Genomic DNA, 21,422 nt, shown 5'->3' on the forward strand with positions numbered 1-21,422 from the left:
GTCTCCACACATTCATATGAAGAGAGGAGGCTTGCTTGCTCCACTCCAGAGCCACCACCTTTAGAGCATTCACTTCATATCAAACCCGATCGACAAACATTTACACACCTGTAAATATTTGGGGAATGACTGTTCTATCTGGTGCTGGGTGCCCATGCCTCCAAGTGTTGAGACAGATAAGCAAGGTCTCCAGGGCCAGCCATCCCAGTGGGTGGGAGCAGACAGCCATAGAAGGACACAGCCAAGCTGCGGGCACTTACAGCAATCCCTGGATTGGCAGACCAGTGGCAGAAGAGGGTGTTCCAAGAGGAAGTTCTAGGTAGACACAAGGTCACACAGGAAGGCATCCTGGGGAGGGTACCCTCACCCTGTGTGACCTTGAGCAGGATCTCTCTCTCTCTCTCTCTCTCTCTCTCTCTCTCTCTCTCTCTCTCTCTCTCTCTCTCTCTCTCTGCCACAGGCTTTTACTGCGAGTCGTCAGGCAAGGGAGGTCACAGAAGACTGAGGAAAGTAGCGCCCATGGGCCAGTCTATGCTTACTGCTTACGGTCCAGGCATGCTGGGGCACGGGGTGGTTCCCTGAAGCTAGAGCAGAATACTTTTCACTCTCCTGTGTCTTCAGTGCCAGGAACCTTTAGGGTGAAGGAGTCATCGGGGATCCAGTAGCAAGGATGAGAAATCATCAGAGAGCAGAACCCTGTCCCTGGTTGTGGTGGCAAGTGGATGGTGACCATGGCCAACAGTTCTAACTGCTGGCACCTTGCCAGCACAATAACGTGCCCAGCAGTGTCACCAAGACAGAGCCTGGCAGAAGGATGGTGAATGTAGGCGAGCCTAAAAAAAAAAAAAAAAACCAGAGACCACAAATCACCCCAAAGCCAAGAGCAGCAGGAAGTACTGGACCCTGGGATCTGTGACCAGAGCTGCCTGGGAAAGAGCAACCAATAAGATCAGTGGCCTCTGCTACCGAGAGGCAGCCGCTGCCAGGACAACCCATCAGTGAGGCGATCAGGGAGAGACGGCCTGACCTCTATCCCTCCCTGCTTTGTTCCGGTAAAGCCGAATGCCTCCCAGACCATAGAGCAGTGTGCAAAGTGGGTCTGGAGAGGGCGAACATATCCAGTGGTAGCCTGCCTCCCCACTCCTTTTATTCCCTTGGGAGAGCTCCTGGCGGCTGTTTCCTGACTCTCTTGTAGCTAAAGTTCCAAGTTTTTGTGGGTGTTGGGGGGATCAACCATGAGCTTATGGCTATCCGGACGCCCCACAGGCTCTTAGGTCCCATATCTAAGAAAGGCGGCCTCAGAAGAGCCCCTACTTAGTAGCACCTTCTAGAAGCCAGTCATTGTCACTTGCGACAGTCAACTGCTACTGTTGTCTGCTGCAGCTCAATCCAGGCCTGTCTCCTCAGGGGGTACAGGCCCCAGAAAGGCAATAGTGTTTTGATGGCAGAGCCCCACAGTGATGATAGGGCCCTAAGGCTGCACCTGTGTCCTCCGGCCAAGTGCTTTGGGGGAATAGAGAAACTCAAGGACTATTTCAGAACTGGCCTCACTTCCCTGAGAGGGGCAGGAGCAGCTGTGGGTGTGTCTCGGGACTCCCAGCCCTCGTTCTGTGGGTGCCCAAGAAAGGGCTTCTAGCAAAGGCAGCGGCCCCACCCTGGGAAGGCAGTGCCCTCCAGAGCCAGAAAGAAGGACAGGAGGAAGGCAGGCAGTGGGAGGGGTGGTGTGAGAGATCAGATTGGAATGGGCTGGGCCTTGGGCTTTCACTGGCTCCAGGGGATCTGTCACTGTTGACTGTGGGCAGCAGAGCCTCCCCTACCAGCTGAGACGGTATAAAGCCTCTGGAGGCACACTCCCCGGTGCTCCCTGCAACCATGAAGACCATCCTCTTCCTCCTGCTGGCCACCTGCTTAGCCCTGCATCCAGGTAAGCTTCAGACAGCCCCGGGGCAGAGCTCGGGAAGGAGTGACGGAGAAACGCCAAAGGGAGAGATGCCAAAGGAACAGACCAGATGTATCAGGAGAGGGAAGGGGAGAGAAGACTGAGGAAGCCCGAGCCACTTTGCAGTGAGGACTCTTACTAGTGTCCTGTGAGAGGCAGACTAGGAGGGACTGCAGGGCTTCCAGAAGGAAAGGCCAACAAAGGACAGACACACAGGGCAGACACAAGGGGCTACTGGGCCTTTAGTCAGGGAGGCCGGGGAGTCAAACGTCTCAAGCTGAGACGTGTCACAGAGGGAGGGGGAGGAACAAGGCAGGACAGGGTCCTCAGGAGGAGGGGACTCACTGATCTGCCCCCAGCTGCTTGTGCCTCCAGTGTGAGAGTCCCCTGCGGAGGGCAGGCTCTGATGATCTAGTGTCCTGGGCTCTCCCATCAAGGGACCCCCAGAAAGGTCACTATACTCCTAGAGCCTCAGCTTCCCGCTCCAGACAAGAAAAAGAGAAAGGGAAAAAAATGACCCCAAGACCACAGGAGACCTAAGCAGGACAAAGCTTGTAGCCACTAAAGTCAGATGCTAGGCACCTATTCCTATAGATGTGACTTTAACGCCAGCTTTGCCAGCTTTCAAAAAGAGAAGGTGACCCACATGCCCTGGCATCTGGAGCTCCTTCCCCCAGGCACGGAGCAGGACTATCATTGCCACACAGATGAGGCATAGGAGGACTGAGAGGCCAGCTGGGCTCAGAGGACAGGTGGACCTCAGAGCCCAGTAGCACGAGGAAGTCAGTCGTATGTCCCTCCAGCCTAGTGCCCAGTGGGCTTTTTCCAGGTGTGACCAGTCACTAGGCCTCTTGCCCCTCTCAGGGATCACAGGTACTTGATAAAGCTTTAAATTCCTGAACAGTGAATAACAGCAAAGTGTGAGTTCCGGGTGACCAAAGCGGGCTAGGCTGGCACAGAGCCCTCTGTAAAGGGTATCAAAGGGTTTGGGGCTTTTGTCTCCTCTATGCTTCAGGAGTCTGGAGGGGACTGAGTCGTCTCTCTCCACTCGGTGTTGGGGGTGGGAAGGCCTGGTATGTCTGTCTGGAGGTGCAGCAGGCCAGCCTCTCAGCCTCAGGCCTCCTGCCTCACCCGCAGGTGCCGCTCTGCAGTGCTATTCATGCACAGCGCAGGTGAGCAACAGAGACTGTCTGAACGTACAGAACTGCAGCCTGGACCAGCACAGCTGCTTTACATCGCGCGTCCGTGAGTGCTCCGCCCCCACCGCTGTCCTCACTGCCTGCTGCCCTGCCCCGCCCCGCCCCGCCCCGCCCCGCCCACCACCACCCCTGCAGCTAGACTGAGGAGAAACTAGACCTTGCTCACTCGTTCACCAAACATTGCTGGTCTTCGCGGGGTGGGTCTAGAGATTTAGCAAGCTCGGGAAAGGGGTCCTGAGCCAGGGGCAGAGAGGTGAGTATCAAGACCTGGCTTTAATCCTAAGTGTCGCTCTATCTTCCCAGGGGCCATTGGACTCGTAACAGTTATCAGTAAGGGCTGCAGCTCAAAGTGTGAGGATGACGCGGAGAACTACTACGTGGGCAAGAAGAACATCACATGCTGCTCCTCTGACCTGTGCAATGTTAACGGGGCCCACAGCCTGAAGCCACCCGCCACCCTCGGGCTGCTGACTGTGCTCTGCAGCCTGCTGCTGTGGGGCTCCGGCCGTCTATAGGCTCTAGGAGAGCCCTACTATAGCCTGACTGTACAGAAAAGTGCTGCACCCCCCCCCGCCCCACCCCGCGCACGCGCAATCACCACCACTCCTAACTCCCACACAGGGCTGGCCAACCCCCCACCCCACCCCCCTCCACCAGGGGCCTCTCTCCTCTCTGCTGCTGTTTCTACAGCTAGCGCTTTGCCCACCCCAGCCCATCAGCACTTTGTCCTACCAGTTGGGATCAGACGCTTCTGCTGCAGGACTCCCTCACCACCCTACTCCAGGACCCGAGCCAGTCTGCACCTGCACCGCAGCACTTAGGGAGGGCCTGGTAAAGGCTGAGATGAGATGGACAGAGCAGAAATGAAGCTGGGAGGTGGGTGTGAGGTACCAGGAGTCCTAGGAGATGATGCCTGGGGGTGGGGTGGACATGCTCTACGTTTACAGAGCCCTAGGATACAACATTCCTATAATAAATACCTGTCGGGTAAGTGGAGAGAGCCTCTGTCCTTAAGCAGCCCATGATGCGCCAGGGCCCCATCTGGGAAGTATCTATCAAGGGTCATAGCCCTGTCACTGACCTTAGGGGTTAGAGCCCTGGGCTTGGTAGGAGCACAGGTGTGGCACCTGGCAGGAGATAGGCCCGCATATCTCACTGCTGTACAGACTTAGGCACATTGCCAAGCTCCTCAGAGCCCTGAGTGCTTCTGCCGTCGCCGCCCTCTCTGTGTAAGGGTGAGTGAAGAGCGTCCCTGAGAAGAGGACGCCCCCCAAAAGAGAGCCTCAGGGAATCTACTTTAGAAAAGCTTGCTCTAGCTAGTCCGTGATGATGCTCACCTTTAATCCCAGCATTTGAGAGGCAGAGGCAGGCAGATCTCTGTGCATTTTGAGGCTGACTTGGTCTACACAGGAGTTCCAGCCTGGGCTACATAAACTCTGTCTCAAACCAAAAACAAAGAAACAAAAACCCTTTGATTTAATAGTTGCCCGTGGGCAAGCACATAGGAAATATAAAGTTAAAAGGAGCAGGCAAGCAGCTGCCCCACCCCATCCACCCCACCCCACCAGGCCACTCCACTCCACCCCACCCCACCCCACCCCACCAGCCCACACTCCTGAACTCTTTCTACTGAGTCTGTCTGTGTACTTAGATGCTTGGGAAGGACTGTCTTCAGGAGGACACACCCACCCTTCCCCTCCCCGGGAAACCCCCTTGAAGGAAGCCTGTCTTACACCTGGAAATCCCCTGTGGACCCTGGGTGGGAACCTGCAGGAAGACCCTGTTTTTTACAGCGGATCCCCACCCCAATCAGTGTTGAGATAGCATGAGGAAGTCTGCCCATCTCCCCCAGCCTAGTGCACAGCGGGCTTTTCCCCAGTGAGACCCGTGACTAGGGCCTCTGACCCCTCTCTCTGGGGTTGCAGAAACTTAAAGCTCTAAATTCCTGAGCAGTGAGTAACAGCCCAAACTGTGGGCTTTGGGTGCCCAAGAGGAAAAGGCACAGGAGACACGGAGGACCAGTGAAGCGCCCAGTTATGTACTGAGCCAGGGTTAGAACCTGAGTTCCACAGTCCAGTGGTTGGTAGTGGGATCAGTGGCCAGTGGCTCAGGAGTCATGCTGAGGGTGAGCCTGGCCAGAGGCTCCAGGGCTCTCACATGCCCTCAGCCTTTGTGTATGACCTGAAGTCGGAGGCCTCCGTCTCAACCCTAGGGAAAAGTGACTATGTAGAGGTGGTACAGCTTTTCTAGGCTGTTATCTGAATGACCCTGAGGGCCAACTTCCGCCTTTCCCTCCAGCCCTCCCCAACAAGCTGCCTCCTTCCTCACCCACAAACAACCTAGCTTGCCTGATGCTGAGTCCAGGCTCTGGGAGGCCCTGTGTCTTCAGGAGAGCATTGAAAGATCTAGGGGTCTTCCAGCAGAATGTCACATCTGCTAGAAACATGATGCAGGACCTGGGTCCAACAGCAGCCATGGCGGGGAGGGGTGTGCTCCGGTGGTACATTTAGGGAACCTTCTGGTTCAGGTTTGCTGTCTTCTCTGGGGATAATGGAGGACAGGACATAGTGTGCAGGACCCTGCCCCACTCCTGTCTGCTCTGCTCCAAGCGCTGCCCCTGGCACACCGCATCCAGCAGTCACCGAGGCTCGCCTGGGTTCTCCTTAGCACTCCCCCATGCACGGACTCTGCAGGACAGCAGACTCGGAGAAATATGAGAAATATGGAAGTATTCAGTTTCTTCACACAAGAGCTGGGGGAACAAAGGAAAGAGGATGCCAAGGCTGGCCCGCACGGAATGGCCATCCTCCTGTGGTAGACTTAGCCCACCAGGGACCACACTTCAGCTGTGCCTTAACCATGTCTCTTTCTCCCTGTGGGTTTGTGCCTACAAGGTGCTGCAGACCAAGAAGGCCCAGGGACATTGAAAATAAAAGCCTTCACCCCCCTACTCTGGAGACTTCCTTGTAATGAGTTATTAGAGTTAGGGTGAGGGAAATAGGAAGCAGATGGTGCCCCAAGAAGTAAGATCTGGATGCCAAGATCAAGTCTATGTCCTGGAATGGGTTTCTAACTGCCTCATAGTTTCATCCACTAGTGTAGCACCACACATCTAGCGGGGCGGAGCTATGGGAGGTTGGGGCGGGACCAGAATTGGGAGGGGCGGGGTCTAGGGCCTGTCATCCTACTGGAGCCCTCACAGCCGGCCTGTGCCTTGTGTTCTTCCTGGTAGACAAAATGAATTGCCGGCCTGCCTCGAGGGCAAACACAGGAGCCCTCAACGAGTCAAAGGTCCCTGAGCAAAACTTCTGCAGCCAGCATTCCTATTTATCTAGCGCTGGCAGGGGAAGAGGCGTATTGAGCAATCCTTGGCACCGTATTGCCTTCTTCCGCAGACACTGTGGTCAGAACAACCAGACCCCGCAGTCAGGGTTCAGCTATTAGACAGACATTAATTACTTATGCGTGAAACTTCAGCGAGGTGTGCTCAAGTCCCTGTGGGAGGACTCTGGCAATGTGGTCCAGGCTGGGGTACGGGAGAGGAAACTGAAAGCAAAGTGGACAGTGTGTAGAGGCGCCGAGAGCAGCCAACAGAAAGGCTGGGAATGAAGCATGGTGACAGGGACAGAGGCGACCCCGGAGGTGGGTGCTCATTCAAATCCTTCCCTCTCTCAAAAGCCTGGCTACCAGTGAGCAGATCTCTCCCCTGGAGGCACAAGACAGGGTGGATGCAGTAGGTGATAGAAAACCCATTCTCTGAGCAATGGACTTAGAGCATTATTTAATCTCTTCCTTCTGAGGAGCTACTCCTCCCCAAGCTAGAGTGCAGATCGGGACAAAGGTGTTACAAGTGTAACCAGTATGCCAGGAAGGCTCTTCTTCAGGTCCTTTGGCACGACCCTGATAGGCAGTGAATTCCTTGTCTCTCCGGAGTATCCAAAACCCCAGGCACTCACTTTGCCAGAGCTCCTAGCTTCAGAAGCAAAACTGAAAAAGACCTGTGCTCTGGTCAGTGACTATAGCGGACCCACCCAGCCCAGCATGGAGTGACACTGACCAGGGTATCTGGAGGACCATCAGCTCATTTATCCCTGGGCTCCCTACCAGTCACTTGCACACAGAATTATTGCAGAGTCCTGGAGAGGAGAGACAGCTCGACCTTGGGACCCACCCCTACTCTGAAGGAAAGGGACTGACACTCCACAAACCATGGTCGGCACCTTTAGCCCAGTTGATAATGTCATTTACATTGATCGCACCCCTCTCCATGGCCCACTTCTCCTCCATCTTGAATGTTACTTGCATTAAAAGAGGTAAAAGGTAGGGATTATCGGGGTGCACTTGGAATGATGAAGATTTTTGGCGGGCAGGGACAAGTAACGTGGATGCAGACTGATACTGAAAGGCACCCGGAAGACCACGAATGTCCCAGGGGCCTTGCGGAAATGGGATGTCTGGATAGGCTCGTAGCATCCTTGGAGATGCATTGTCTGTTTTCCTGGCAAAGTTCCTCAGCTGCTCCGCGGAAGTTCTGGAATTCTTTGGCTATGCTCATCTGAGCTACTGGATCAGAGGGAGCAGGCTTGTTACTCTTGCATCTGCAGGGCCGAGCGCCGTTACCAGGTGGCGCTGTATTGCTCCGCGCGTCCTGCGGTGCCCCGCCCTGCCCCGAGAAAAGCGAAAGCTGCTCACGCAGTGGACCCAGAATAGACCATCGAGGACGCGCGCGGGGGGAAAATCATTATCTGGGCGCGCGACTTCAGCTTACGGAGCCCCTGCCTCTGGCGCGCCTCCCCCTAGCACTGCTGGAAGAGGTGGTGCGTTCCGGTCCTCCGAGCTCCCAGGCTCCTGGACCGGCCTGCAGCAGGCACCTGCGCAGCGGGCTCCTGGGCACCAGGCGCCCGCTGCCAAGATGCTGGAGCTGTTGGTGGCGTCGCTAGGCCTGGCGCTCGCCTTCTTTGCACTGCTGGACGGCTGGTACCTAGTGCGCGTGCCGTGCGCCGTTCTGCGCGCACGCTTGCTGCAGCCGCGGGTCCGCGACTTGTTAGCGGAGCAGCTGTATGCCGGCCGGGTGCTGCCGTCGGACCTGGACCTGCTGCTGCACATGAATAATGCGCGCTACCTGCGCGAAGCGGATGTGGCGCGCGCCGCGCACCTGACCCGCTGCGGTGTACTGGGGGCGCTGCGCGACCTGGGCGCGCACACGGTGCTGGCCGCCTCGTGCGCGCGCTATCGCCGCTCGCTGCGCCTATTTGAGCCCTTCGAGGTACACACGCGACTGCTAGGCTGGGACGACCGCGCCTTCTACCTGGAAGCGCGCTTTGTCAGCCTTCGCGATGGTTTCGTGTGCGCCTTGCTGCGTTTCCGGCAGCACGTGCTGGGCACCTCGCCGGATCGAGTAGTACAGCACTTGTGCAAGCGCAGGGTGAGCATCCCCACCCCGATGCCCCGGCCCTGTTTGGCTCCCAGCTCTCTCCCGCGAGGAAGACCCCTTTGAAGTTCTGGAACTGGTCTTATGTCGGAACGAACGCCTTTGCACTTTCCCTCTGTGTCCATGGAGTTGCCCTTCTTGGGGTCCCCAGCATCTATGAACCAAGGCTTTACAGTTCAGGCCTAGCCAGTTTTGAATCTGCTCCCAACCACAGAGTTTCTCCTCTCTCCCTCTCCTCTAGAACTGAGATGCTCAGGCAGGAGTCTGAGTCCTAGTTCTGTGTTCTACAGTGCTGAGTCACCGTGCTCTCTGATCTTTAGTTTTGAGTATGGGATAAAAGGATATCAGTTAGAAGCAGTTACTGGAAATTCTAGTGGACCCGAGGCCCTCTTTGGTGCCGCTTGGAGCGGAGAGAACTGGGGTTGGATTGTTCCCGGGGGACCACAAGCCTTGTGTCTTTCCAAGGTTGGAAGGAGGAGAGCCCTGTGCCTTCTGGGATCCAAGGCCCCTCCCCAGGGTCCACTCCTCCAGCATGATGGCAGAGCTAGCTTCTGCAGTATAGCAACTGTGACCTTGGAGACAGCCAGAGTAGTGATGGTTGTCAGGGCAGGCTCCTGAAAAGTACCAGGGCATGCCCCACCCTATTGTTCCCGCCCGTCTTGGACGAGTGCCTCCTCTAGAGTATAGAGATGAGCTTACATCAGTGCTTGGTGGCTGTATCTGAAGGGACACACAGGCTCAGAGTGATGGTGCCCATTCTCCCAGTCTTCACAGCGATTGGTGGCAGAGGAGGATCTCCCCCTTGCTTTCTCACTTTACCGAGGCGTGAATTCCTAGGGACTGTTTGGTACTGGTTGATAAAGTGCATGTAAGGAGTGAGGGGTTGGAGGTGCAGCCACAGCACGAAAGTAATAACAGCGTGGAGGAGGTGAACTTAAGCACACACACACACATACACACACACACACACACACACACCCGCGGCAACTCAGCTCAGCTGGAGGCCAGGGCTTGGCTGGGAATTTCCATGGTTACTTGGGTCCCAGGCAGAGGCAGATATGGTTCAAGACAGGCCAAGTCAGGGGTAGGGTTCTGTAAGCTGAGGAGCTGATCTAGGGCCATGTGCCAGGATGGGGTATCTCTGACAGTAAATTGTGCCCAGAAAAGGCCCAGACTATAGGCTAGTAGTTTCTAGCTGCTGTGTAGTGCTCACCATGAGAAGAGAGCATCTACCCAGTCCCTTCCCTCACGCCTCAGTCCTCAGAACCCATCTGCAAGGCTCCCAGGCAGCAGCGCTGTCTGGCACACTCCTCGAGGAGCACCTCCCCACATCCTGCTTTTCTCTGGACAGCTGGTGGCCTGTCACCCAGCCAACCTCACTGGCTTTTGCCTGGTTCTGGAGACAGACACGTCAAGCGTGGTCCTGCTGGTGAGGCCTGGCAGAAAAGTAGATGGGATAGAAAAGAGCTAGGCAGGAGAAAATAGGTTAGAAGGGATTGGGAAAGCACGGGACAGATGTCATCATTTGGGCGTGGTTTCTGCCAGGTCACAGTCGAGGTCCAGAGGCAGGAGAGCAGTAGCATGGTTGCTTGCCTGCCCTTTTCAGTGCCTCTCGCTCAGCGCTCAACACGCAACCGCCACGGGCTCTCTGCAGCCTCCGCTTCCTGTCTCCCTGCAGGTGGAGCCCCCAGAGCTGCCAGAAGACTTGAAGCATTGGATCACCTACAACGAGACCAGCAGCCAGCTGCTCCGCGCTGAGAGTGGCCTCAGTGACAGAAAGGACCAGTGACTGCCACATCTGCACCCTCCCTGCCCCGCCTGTCAGCCAGTCCATTCCACAGACTGGGGCCACCTGGGGGTGCACTCCGAACCAGAATGGCCTTGGACAAGCCTGGCTTCTTTAGACCCGCTCGGCTCGACACACCCCTGTGCTTGCGTCCTTTTGGGCAGCTGGTGGGGTGGACACTGCTGTCCTGGCCCAGCTCTGCCTCCCGGGTCCCCATAGCAGGACTGTTCTAGTGTGCCCGGATGCACAGGATCCTGGAGTTGAAGGAACAGCAGAACCCCAAGGTTAGGGCTTCTTGGGGCCCAGCGTAGTCCTGCGTGCGGCTGGGGCCTGCAGCTCACTCAGGGACAGTGAAGCCATCTGGAGGGTCACCTAGCAGGGAAGCCAGGCTAGAACCAGCCCAAGGGCCCCTGACAACACAGAAGGGCCAGTGGATGCTGGTCATTGGCTAAGATTCTGGTGATACCTACCACTCTTAAGAGGATATACCCTGTCTAGTCGGGTCACCGAGGCAAGGAACCCTGGCGTAGGGGTGGGGGTGGAGCCCACGACTATGCCTAGCACCTGTCCTGTCAAGCTCAGGGAGAAGCCAGCTGCTTGAAGCTAGGAACTGCCTCCTTGCTACCTCTCTGGGAACCATACCTGGGGCCAGAACCAAGAGCTTCAGTGATGCCCTGACCCCCCACCCCCACCCCACCCTACCCCCATCCCCACGCTGCTACGCTTGCCTTAGTGCTCCCAAAGGGAAAGCTGCAATCCGTTTTATTTAAAGAAAGCACAAGATTAAAAGAGTTCTTGAGGCGTGTATGCTGGGGGAGCTTTCTCATTTCCAGAGTGCTGCCACCTCTGCGCAGACCTACCCACTCCCTGATTATGTCTTCTGGAAGAACATGGATGTCATAGTGTGCCCAGGCCTGTGGGCGGGCACCTCTGCACTTAGGGCTAAGCCTGATGATGAGTCATGGGATTGAGGTCAGGCGTCAGCAGCTGGTTAGAGCCCCAGCTGACCTTCCTGTCCTGGTTCCTTGTCTACCCGGAGCCTATGGACCTTGCAGCCCTAGTCGCGTGCGCCTGGCTTGTCTTTTCTATTTCCTTCCTTAGAGTCCCAAGAGGGCCCTAGGAAGTGAGGAGGGAAGAAGGATACAGGCAGTGAAGAGTCACAAGCTAGCCTCAGCTACCTGATCCCCAGTGCCAACAGGGAACTGCAAAAGCCCTTGCCCCACGCCTGACCTTGAAGCTACACACCTATGGAAATCTCTGCACAACTACACATCTAGATTATTAAGCAGGGAACTCTGTGTCCAGGCCATGTACCCCTCCAGGCCTGGAGGCAGTTGCCCAGTCAGACGCAGAAGCTCCACCCTGCTCTCCTGCCTCTCCACAGGCTCAGGACCAGGCCTGACAGGGTCCTCCCATTCCTACCTGTCTCAAGAGGCCCGAGGCAGTACCCTAGTTGCTCCACTAGGGGGTGATATCTGTTCAGTCTCTACAGTGAACCAGTAGCTCTGGCCTCTTACCTCCAAATCCTGAGTTCAAAGAGGCTGTCTAAAATTCACAGTGCAAGGGAATGGCCCCAAGAGGGGGGGGACCTTTGGGTATGGAGTTGGCCCCAGATGTGGTCCTAGCTGGTGAGACTTAGGAGACCAGGTTGGCAGGACAGGAAGTTGTGGGGGAAGAGGTGTTTCACATACCTCAAGGGTCCTGAGGTATCCTGCCTTGTCCTGGTGACTCCCGCCTACCCTTAGAGTCTGTTGGGCAACAGTGGTCCTGATTGCCAGTGGAACTCAGGGTCATGGCCTCCTAACTGGGAGAATCCAGAAGTGCTCCATGATACTGCATTAGTGCCTGGGGCCATTCAGACTCTGTAGCTCACCTCATAGAGGACAGAACACAGTGGAAGGGATAGCCACAGGCTACACTGGAAAGGGAAACAGCAGCCAAAGGGCAAAAGCCCCTGGGTCCCAAAGAGCTTGAGCTGACTCGAGAGTCAGCCCCATCCTCTGTCTTCAGGAACGGCCCTGGCCACTTGGGAGCGCTCCGAATCCAGCATGGCAGCGGGTCTGGATAAGTGGACACTGGAAATGGGCAGGCCATTGTAAGGGGAGAGGGGTGACAGATGTGTGCAGATGGACACCCCAGGGAGACTAGGGTAGAGAGGCTGCTGGGCTATATGTGCTTCCCTTGTGGTCTGTTGTATTCCTAGCAGATCTGGACAGACTGCCCGTTGGTAGAAGCAATTGAATTCCAACCTCAAGTTTCCGTTCTGGGACAGGATTTAGGTTTGGGGGTTAGGGGGAGATTGCTGGGGGAGGGTTTCCTGGGCTTAGGAACCTGCCCTGGGTTGAGACGGCCTAGTGTGCAGGAAGGGTGACCCAGAAGGCCTTTCTCCCTCTAGGTTTATGTCTCTTCATCTGAGATTTGGTCAGGGGCCTGGGACTTGCCAGAGTACAGCCTGTCTTCTCTGCAGGCCAGCACCTCGGATTCCCAGTGCCCAGCAAGAACAGAGAGGCCCCTTAGCCCTTGGCTTATTTTATTTTTCCACAAGTTTGGTGGACAGGGACTGACCTGAGGCTCAGTGAGCTCCACTCACAGAGCCAAGCATGAAGAGATGGCTGCAGACAGCACCGGGCCCTGCCAGAAGACTGGATCTAGGAGGAGCGAGGCTCCCTGTGTGGCTAGAGGCCTGTCACCAAGCCTGGAAACCCTGAGTTGCAGAGGTCACGGAAGCAACAAAAGACCGGATGGGCAACCCCAATGCCATCAGGGTCGGTGGCCAGGCAGGAGCTGGAGCAGGAGCGGGTCACCATGGGACTGTGGTTGAAGGGGAACTCTGCAGAGTGGGCAGACATCAGAGCCTAAAGTCACTAAAACTCTGCATGGTATGGTCCTGCTTTCTCAAATCCCTCCTGTAACCCGCATCTTAAATCTGCCCAACCCCCACCCAGCTGTGGCACATATATTCATATTAGCACCAGCCTCTGGGGAATACACACTACCTGGTCCTGCGTGGGGGCCCTAGCCTAAGCCACATTTAGCATATCTGGGCAGAGCCAGGGTTTAAGCCAATGGTTGCCTTCTACCCATCCCCACTCCCCATATCCCTGATGCCACTGTCTTAGTATAGGTGCTTAGGTTATACTGTGGGCACCATCTTTAAGGTGTGATACTACCAACACACACACACACACATACACACACACACATGCACACACGCACCGTCCCTGCCCCTCCTAGGCTGAGCAGAACAGTGGTGGATGAAAGGGAACATGGGGGAGGGGTGAGCCGTCAACCCTTGTCAAACCCAGCCTTACCTGCTTCCACTGTCTCCAGTACAGTCTTACAGGCTGTGTCTTCCAGTTTACACTGAGCAATATTCTTGCATGAGTTAATGGCCGTGGGCTGCTCACAGGTATAGCACCTGAAGGCCTCACCTAGCAAGGGTTAAGGGTCACAGTCTCACCACCTAGCTCAAGGGGCCCATATTAGAGCCAGGTAGGTGAGAGAGAGAGTGACGTTCTGAGAGTCTTGGAAGAATCAGCTGTCCAAGATACTACATCCTCCATCCATATCTTCCTCCCTGGAGAACAGGCCATGACCGAGGCTTCTGTCCAGAAGCAAGTTAAGATCTAAGATCCAAGAAGCTCACCAAGGGTCCAGAGGATGCCTTTGCCACAGAGTACCTCTCTCCCACTAGGAGATGGGATAAACCTCATCCCCCAGCAGCGACACCCCTGCTAGGCTCACTCCAAGCCACTCACCCATGCTCCAGGCGGCCGAGAGCAGCAGCCACATGGCCCAGCGAAAGGTCATTCTTCCGTGCTCAGGAGCCGGGAGCCCTGGCTGGCCTCATATTGAGGATTTATACTCAGCCTCCGGCTTCGGCTCCTGGGTGTTGGCAGGACCAGAGTGACTCAGTAGGGAGGCACAGGGCTGGGGATGTGGGTGGTGGATGGGAGCCATCATCACTTACCATCCCAGGGCGGGGGTGGGGTGGGGTGGGGTGGGGTGCGGGGGCTCTATGGCCCTTTTGGGAACCTCTGTCTGGAAGTCTTGCTCCTGCTTCTGCTGGCGCACCTCCAGTACTTGACACTATGCCCTGCTGTCCCCGGACAGCTCCAACTGAGGAAGCCTTTTAGAGCCTTGCTCAGCTGGCCCTCTGACAAGTCTCTGGTCTCAGCTATGTGAATGAATCCAATAGGCCAAATAGCCCTGTCCTGAGAACCCCTGAGGCCCAGGGGCAAGACTGCCTTAGGTCTGCCTGATACAAGGAGTCTCACAGGAACTGTATCCCCATCTGCCTAAGACTGATCTACTATTTACCCAGATGTACCCACAAAGTAGAGGCTGAGCCAGTGTGGAAAGGAGGAAGCACCTAGTGAGGTATAGGTGCTGTGAGGACAGAGGCGGATTTAGGGTTTTACACTGGCCCCTTCTGGCCTGAGAGTCTCTTCTGGCTTCCTGTGCTTTTTCCTGCACTGGGCCTTTCATGTTATGGGCACACAGCACAGTGGCTGTTTTCCTATGACATAAGGACCATCTAGACCTTTGTCCTCCATAACCCTCCCCAGCTGAGGTCTCTTTGATTTTTGGTTTTGTTTTGTTTATGTTCACCAAGATTCTAATGAGTGGCCCTGTGGATGGATATGAGGGTAAGCAGATGGAGGAAGGGAAAAAGGGAGGGGGGATAGGAAAGACAGGTGGGTGGATGGATGGATGGATGGATGAACAGATGATGGATGGGGTGGATGGGTGGAGGATGGGTGATGGACAAGTAGATAGATGGATGCAAGATAGATGGATGATTGATTGCATAGATGGATAGATAATACTTAGCTTTAATAAGTGATGATAGATGGGTGATTGACAGCTTGCATGTGTGTTTCTGTATGGAGCTGTGGAGTGGTCCACCCCTTACAGACTGTGTAACAGCAGAATTACAGCCTGACCTTGGGACAGCCTGCAATGGAGAAGGCTCTCTGGTCCAGGCACCCAGGAGGCATGAGTTTTTCTCCCGGCCTTTCCACTCTTTCTGTGCATGGCCTTGGGATAGCCCCCTGTCTTTCCAGACGTTGGCTTCCTGTCTATGGATTGCTAGGGCAGAAGGGAGCTGGCACTGCAGGGAGAAGCCAGTCATACAAGGTTTGTAGAAAAGCAAAGAGAAGGCGTGGCTTACAGAGGGAGGGAACTGCAGTTCCTACAAGTCAAATAGTGGGGCCACTCATCCCTGGGGCTCTGTCCACACACCACACCCAGAGGTTGGGAGAAGAGCCAGAGAAAGTCTGGTTCTGGAGCCTGGGCAACTGAGCCTAGCCCTGGCCTGCTGGGTGACCGCGTCCTGTTCACCAGGCCCTCACTCCAGAATCCCTTTCCTTCATCTGTAAACAGGCTAGATGAGCATCTACGGTATCATGCTCAGAAGTGCTAGTGAACTTGGAGCCCAGGGCTGGGGAAGGATGTTCACGATCAGTGTGCGCTTGTATACTGAGGACAGGAGACACTGGCATGAGGCTGACCCGAGGCTGCCTGAAGGGCCCACTTGTCCTGGCTCTGGAAAGGAGGAGGGATGACCTCACAGGTCAGTGATGGCAGGGGAGGCGCTGGGCGTAGCAACAGCCGGGAAAGGGCGCACAGCATCCTCGTGGGCGACCATGCCCTCTTCTGGCCCCTGATTGGTAAAGCCAGGAAGGCAATACTGCTGGGAAGGGCAGAATTTATACCCTTGTCTGGCAGCTTCTTCGTGTGAATCCACACCCTTGTCACCGGTCCCAGGCATGGAACCAGGAGACCAGGTTTGAACCCAGCACAAGAGAGTGTGGGACTTGGAGGGCTAGCTCCCTTCTTTGAACCTGGGACAGGGCTTCTTCAGGGACCCGAGTGCTGTAGATGCTGTGGTGTGGCCCTGGGCCAATCATTTCTCCTCTCTAAGCCAGTCTAATCTTTAAATTGGAATGATGATGGTCCCACCCCTTGAGGTTGCTGGGATACTGTAGTGAAGGGATGCATGTAAAACCCGCCCAGGCCGGGCAAGACTGTCTGCAGAAACCAACAGAGGCTCTAACAAGATTCCCTCACATCATCTCTCTTGTCAACTGCCCTGACAGGGACACCTAGGTCCTTCTCCAGATCCAGCCAGGCACCCCGAAGCAATCACCAACTTTTGTGCAAGCTGGAGCCACGGCCTCTGCCTGTTCCCTCCCATCCAGCTGGCTGCTGTCCAGCCCTAGCTGTCTGCCAGATCACCCTGTCTGTTTCTGGGAGTCCTGATCTTCCTCCTTGGCCATACCCTCTACCTTCCACTGAAAGGCACCTGCTAAAATGCACATCCCACCACTTTCTTCTCTTCTCAGAGATGTTCTCTGGATTTTTGCTACCTGCCAGACAGAATGCCCCGCCCACCCCTTGGTACCTGATGCTCACCCGCCCTTCCTGACTCCTGCTGGAGCATCAGCTTGGCGAGTGAAGGAGCATCTTCCCATTGCTCTAAGTCCCTTTCTACTCCCACCCCGGACCTGACCATGCTGGCTGTTGAGAGCATTTGTTGGCAGAGGGAGGGAGGAATGGAAAGGGGGTGGATGCATAGATGGATGCTAGAGAGGATGGATCAATGAGAAGATAGGCAGATGAGTGGAAGATGAAAATGGAAGGTGGAAAGATGTAGTGATGGGTGGATGCATAAACAGATGGATGGTTGAAAAGGAGGGTGGACGGGAGGATGGTGGACAGATGAGAGGTAAGATGGATGGGATGGGCGAGTAGATAAATGGATGAGTGAACAGACAGATTAAAGAATGGGCAGACACCAGGCTAATGGAGGTAGTTAGAAAGCAGAGGCAGGAGGGTCAAGAGGTCAAGGTCATCGTCAACTACATACTATTTGAAACCATCCTGGTCTGCATGAAACCCCTGCCTCAAAAAATGGAAGAGGCATCCAGATAAAGCCTGGCACAGGGAGCCATCAACCTTGAAAAGTCATCTTTGGTGATGAGGATGGGGTATAGGAAGCTCTAAGAGTGTGCAGGCTGCTGGCTGGTAAGGTGCAGCTGGCTAGCTTGGTGGTGGATAGCAAACAGGGGTCTACATGTATCACATATCACATCCTTGAGCTACATACGTGAGGTAAAGACATCATACTCTGTGACTGACAGTCTTTGGTAAAAGTGGGTGGTGCCCTCCACTCAAGCACATATAACACTGACTGGAGTCAGTGGGTTATAAGAGGGGACAAAAGGCAAGAGGCCACCACTGCCAAAGACTTAAAGATGGAAGGGAGATAAGAGGGGGGTAACCAGGAGGAACTGAGTAAGAAAGTTTGAGGTGATGACAGGACCATGCCCCCTACTGACAACAAGTCAGAACTCAGGATCACAAACCCGGAGATGTAGGGACCCAAACTAGCAGAAGAATCCTAGATTTTAGTTATCCCTGTTCTGGAAGTCTACCTCTGTTCTCCCTTCAGAGGCCTCCAGACAAAGAGCAGTAATGCCTGGGATTGGTTATACTCTAAGATTTGAGGTGGATCTCACTAGACTGTAGGAGCCCTGTCCTCAGAAGCTGACCCAGGTCTGAAGAACCCCACAGGAGATGAAGATGGGGACTCCCAAGTCCCAAGGACAGGGAACCACCTAGGTCTTCAGTCTCCTCTTCTCCAAGTATAGGTGTCCTTAATGACACTTGATCATGGTACACTAGCCTGGGACCAGAGGGTCAGCCAAGCTGTACGCAGGTCCCCACACAGCCTGCACCTGTGATGGAGAGAGGCAGGTTCCAGCAGGAGAGAGGAGCCTTTCCCAATGGACATATCCTCTAGACCAACCTCTGCCCACTTACCAGGCTTCCCACAGGCCCTAAGACCTAGAAGGCAGCAACCTCCTGGTCTGCATGGTGTCCTGAACCTGGTGACTATCCTTGCTTATAATATGAAACTTTAGGAGACAGGAGATAACTCACAGAGATAATGATGGAGTCAGAGATGTAGCAAGGATGCCCCTCTCCCTGCCCACCAGACAGATCAGTACCCAGAAAGGAGACTCAGGAGACGGATGCAGGTGGCTATTGTACTTCTTCAAGGCATTTGGGAACTGGGATGTCAGGGACAAGGGGGCAGATCCAGATGGCCATGGCTTTACAGCAAGACATTCAAGAAAAAGATAAGTGCCAGGACAAGGACCAGGCCACCAGGACAGCCCAGGTTGGGTGCCCCGTCCACGTTGCATAGGTCAGAATTGCAGCAGGCCACTGGCCGGGTTAGCCCAATGCCATCCACGTCTGAAGGCTCGCACTTGCTGGCGCAGGACTTGGTCACCGTGGAGTCCCCCAGGAAAGGGAATACTGTAGGATGCACAAAGTGTCAACTAGAAGGGCCACTTCTTTACTGCCACCCTGGGGTCACCCACCCCACTAGCCTAGATTCCCCTTTCTCCAGGACCACTGAAGCCTGTGACATACAGGAGACACCTATGGCATCTTGAATTGGTCTGTGTGTGTGCGTGTGGGGGTGTAATACAGAATTTAAAACTCAAGTTCTAAGACAGCCAGTCTTTTACAAGGACTTCCAGAAAAACTGCAGGGGCTTCCCATGATGAGGTGAGAGGGGAAGGGGGTGGCTGATGGCCAGGACAGAAAGCCTCTTGGCAGAAATGGTGGGATATTGGTGCAGGCTGTGTGGGGACTCAGATGGTCAAAGATCAGGGGTCTGGATGGGTTAGGACACTGGATCCCAGTTCTGTCCCACCCAGATCTTACTGACCAATCTCCCGGGAGTAGAGCGTGGTCTTGCACATGGTTTCATTGATGTGGCAGGAGGTGATGGTGACACAGACAGACGCGCTCACAGGATCATGACAAGTGTAGCACTGTAAGGTCATAGCTAGGAGAGAAAGGATGAAAGGGCAGTGAACAGGCCTGCCTGTCTCAAAACCCCGAAACGTCAGTGGCCAATGCCTAGCTCTGCCATGGAGGCTTAGTCTAAGGAGACAAGGACACTAGCCGGGGACCAGATGCCCACTAACCAAGCTCAGGGGAGACACTATGACCATTGGACCAGGGTCTTATAGAATGTGTCCCTGGGGCCAGGATGGGGACAGCTGATTTGGAATGATCATCAAGTCACACACACACACACACACACACACACACACACACACACACACACACACGCACACACGTGCATAACACAACCACAGGCCAATTTTAAGTAGACATTGTTAAGGCAGACGCCCTTGCACTTCCTCACCACCAACTGCCCTTCTGCTGAAGTGCTGCTGCCTGTCTTTGGGTCAGGCAAGCAAGTCCTTGGAGCACCGGGTGGGAGCTGAATCGAGGAGTCCACAGGCACCAGCTTGGCAAAGGTGCCCTCCCTGAGGGGAGGGCTGCAGGTATAGAGTCTGGCTGGAGGCACTCTTCTCTTGCCAGCATCCCAGACCCAATCCCAGAAGCCCCAGCGTGCCTGCCTTGTCTCCAAGCAATCCAGACACACAGGGAATCCAATCACACCCGCCCACCCCCACACACAGTGACCTGGTGGGGCCTCTGCCTCTGGCCCAGTCAATCTCTCCAAGAACTAAATGGAACAGCCTGGCTTAAGCTCTCACCACTGAGCACATAACTGGCTGAGTGAACACTTGTTTGTTCTCTTAAACCCCGAGTCCAGTGCTCACTCCATCTCTGGGCCTTTCTGAGTGCCCCTTTCCCCGTCTACATCTCCATTATACCCAGAGCCCCAGACCATCTGTCCCAGCATCTGAAATCTCTCTTCTCCATTCACTAGCAAACATGCCAATATCCTGAGGCTCTGCGCAGGCTCCTAGAGCCTTGGTGCTGGCCTCTGCCCACCAGCTCTGTGTTCCTCCCCTCTGAAACTCCCCCATGAGGTACTCTCTATGAGGACAGTCCTGGGCCCCCCCAACCCCTGCCACTCCCATGCTGCCCCCATGCTCACCAAGCTCCCCGAAGGTGCCCAGGATCAGTGCCAACAGCACCATCCAGGTCCCCTGCATGGTCGAGGTCCTCTCTCAGGCCTGCCCGGTGGGGAAATGCCTATAGCGGTGGTCTGACCGGTTGGCTAAGCAGATTAGAGGAGGATCAGATTTCTGGAGGGCCTGCCCTGCTTCCTCACCCACACCCCATTCCTGCTCCTCGGGCTCCCTGGGACCCTACCCAGCCCTCTCAGACTGTTCAAGCTCCACCCCTCGAAGGCTGTTGTCCCACCCTTCCAGGCCCCTCTCCTCCCCCATAGGATGTGGGGTGTATTTCTTGTCCCACTGGGGACCCTTCCACACACCCCCTGAGACTCCTAGCTAAGGCAATCTTCCGGGTTCCTCCCTCTGGGACAGGTCAGGGGTCTCCAGGCTGCACAAAATGGGACAATGGGACTTGGGCTCCCCTGCCCTCTCCCAGCTATTGTAAAGACCCTTTACCTTGTGGCCATCTCCAGAGCCATGGCCAGGCAGATCTTAGATGGACTCTTTCCAAAATAATCTCACCCCTCCCAGCTCCTGTGAAGTGGTCAGGGGGAAGGTGGGTTTGTGCCAAATTGCCACAGACAACTAGCCCAGAGTTTGCTCAAAGGCCTAAGGAACAAAGGCAGAACTCGTTTGATCAACAGAAAGGTTTCTGGAGGAAGGGTGAGATGGGGAGGGCTCAGGGTTGCGTAGGGGACACTATTTCATGTTTCCTGGAGGGCCATCCACTCTGGGCTTGTCTACATACCTTGGTCTCAAATAGCTCATAGGTTCTTAGGCAGGACTTTCCTGGGTCTCTTCCTCCCCTTCCTCCCTCCACCGAAGGCCAAGGGGTGGGAACAGCAATTTGCAACCTGCGGGTCGAGACCCCTTTGGCGATCCTCTATCTTAAAAAAAATGCTTACATTATGATTCATAACAGTAGCCAAAATTACAGTTATGAAGTAGCAACAAACATAATTTATGGCTGGGGGTCACCACAACATGAGGAACTGCATTAAAGGGTTGCAGCATCAGGAAGGCGGAGAGCCATTGGGTTGAAGAAAAAGAAGTCTCTCTCTCTCTCTCTCTCTCTCTCTCTCTCTCTCTCTCTCTCTCTCTCTCTCTC

The 21,422-nt window shown here is 55.1% G+C and overlaps 4 protein-coding genes across 4 annotated transcripts; 2 read left to right on the forward strand and 2 right to left on the reverse strand.

Moving 5' to 3' along the window:
• The first annotated feature begins 483 nt into the window (after nt 1-483).
• Nucleotides 484-4,134, forward strand: Psca (prostate stem cell antigen). The gene is made up of 3 exons (XM_052160737.1): nt 484-1,924; nt 3,077-3,184; nt 3,442-4,134. Exons 1-3 carry the CDS (start codon nt 1,873-1,875, stop codon nt 3,651-3,653), a joined length of 372 nt encoding a protein of 123 aa, XP_052016697.1. The 5' UTR covers nt 484-1,872; the 3' UTR covers nt 3,654-4,134.
• Nucleotides 4,135-7,830: 3,696 nt separating this feature from the next.
• Nucleotides 7,831-11,162, forward strand: Them6 (thioesterase superfamily member 6). Its single transcript, XM_052161348.1, has 2 exons — nt 7,831-8,563; nt 10,248-11,162. Exons 1-2 carry the CDS (start codon nt 8,051-8,053, stop codon nt 10,356-10,358), a joined length of 624 nt encoding a protein of 207 aa, XP_052017308.1. The 5' UTR covers nt 7,831-8,050; the 3' UTR covers nt 10,359-11,162.
• Nucleotides 11,163-12,994: 1,832 nt separating this feature from the next.
• Nucleotides 12,995-14,165, reverse strand: Slurp1 (secreted LY6/PLAUR domain containing 1). Its single transcript, XM_052161712.1, has 4 exons — nt 14,114-14,165; nt 13,907-13,912; nt 13,667-13,786; nt 12,995-13,185 (listed from the first exon to the last, which is right to left on the reverse strand). Exons 1-4 carry the CDS (start codon nt 14,163-14,165, stop codon nt 13,031-13,033), a joined length of 333 nt encoding a protein of 110 aa, XP_052017672.1. The 3' UTR covers nt 12,995-13,030.
• A 4,256-nt stretch (nt 14,166-18,421) lies between these two features.
• Lypd2 (LY6/PLAUR domain containing 2) lies at nt 18,422-20,912 on the reverse strand. The gene is made up of 4 exons (XM_052161441.1): nt 20,771-20,912; nt 20,293-20,415; nt 19,102-19,221; nt 18,422-18,683 (listed from the first exon to the last, which is right to left on the reverse strand). The coding sequence occupies exons 2-4, from the start codon at nt 20,348-20,350 to the stop codon at nt 18,478-18,480; spliced, it is 384 nt and encodes a 127-aa protein (XP_052017401.1). The 5' UTR covers nt 20,351-20,415; nt 20,771-20,912; the 3' UTR covers nt 18,422-18,477.
• Nucleotides 20,913-21,422: the final 510 nt, after the last annotated feature.

Source organism: Apodemus sylvaticus, chromosome 17, assembly GCF_947179515.1.
Source record: "Apodemus sylvaticus chromosome 17, mApoSyl1.1, whole genome shotgun sequence".
NCBI lineage: Eukaryota > Metazoa > Chordata > Mammalia > Rodentia > Muridae > Apodemus > Apodemus sylvaticus.

Excerpts from the sequence above, each read along its gene's own strand:
- Psca (XM_052160737.1), top strand. The coding sequence starts at position 1,873 with ATGAAGACCATCCTCTTCCTCCTGCTGGCCACCTGCTTAGCCCTGCAT. Across the intron at positions 1,925-3,076 it reads CTGCTTAGCCCTGCATCCAG|GTGCCGCTCTGCAGTGCTAT; the intron begins GTAAGCTTCAGA and ends CCTCACCCGCAG. Across the intron at positions 3,185-3,441 it reads CTGCTTTACATCGCGCGTCC|GGGCCATTGGACTCGTAACA; the intron begins GTGAGTGCTCCG and ends CTATCTTCCCAG.
- Them6 (XM_052161348.1), top strand. The coding sequence starts at position 8,051 with ATGCTGGAGCTGTTGGTGGCGTCGCTAGGCCTGGCGCTCGCCTTCTTT. Across the intron at positions 8,564-10,247 it reads AGCACTTGTGCAAGCGCAGG|GTGGAGCCCCCAGAGCTGCC; the intron begins GTGAGCATCCCC and ends GTCTCCCTGCAG.
- Slurp1 (XM_052161712.1), bottom strand. The coding sequence starts at position 14,165 with ATGACCTTTCGCTGGGCCATGTGGCTGCTGCTCTCGGCCGCCTGGAGC. Across the intron at positions 13,186-13,666 it reads ACTGGAGACAGTGGAAGCAG|AGTTCCCCTTCAACCACAGT; the intron begins GTAAGGCTGGGT and ends CCCACTCTGCAG.
- Lypd2 (XM_052161441.1), bottom strand. The coding sequence starts at position 20,350 with ATGCAGGGGACCTGGATGGTGCTGTTGGCACTGATCCTGGGCACCTTC. Across the intron at positions 19,222-20,292 it reads GGGCACCTTCGGGGAGCTTG|CTATGACCTTACAGTGCTAC; the intron begins GTGAGCATGGGG and ends TTTCTCTCCTAG. Across the intron at positions 18,684-19,101 it reads GCTCTACTCCCGGGAGATTG|TATTCCCTTTCCTGGGGGAC; the intron begins GTCAGTAAGATC and ends TGCATCCTACAG.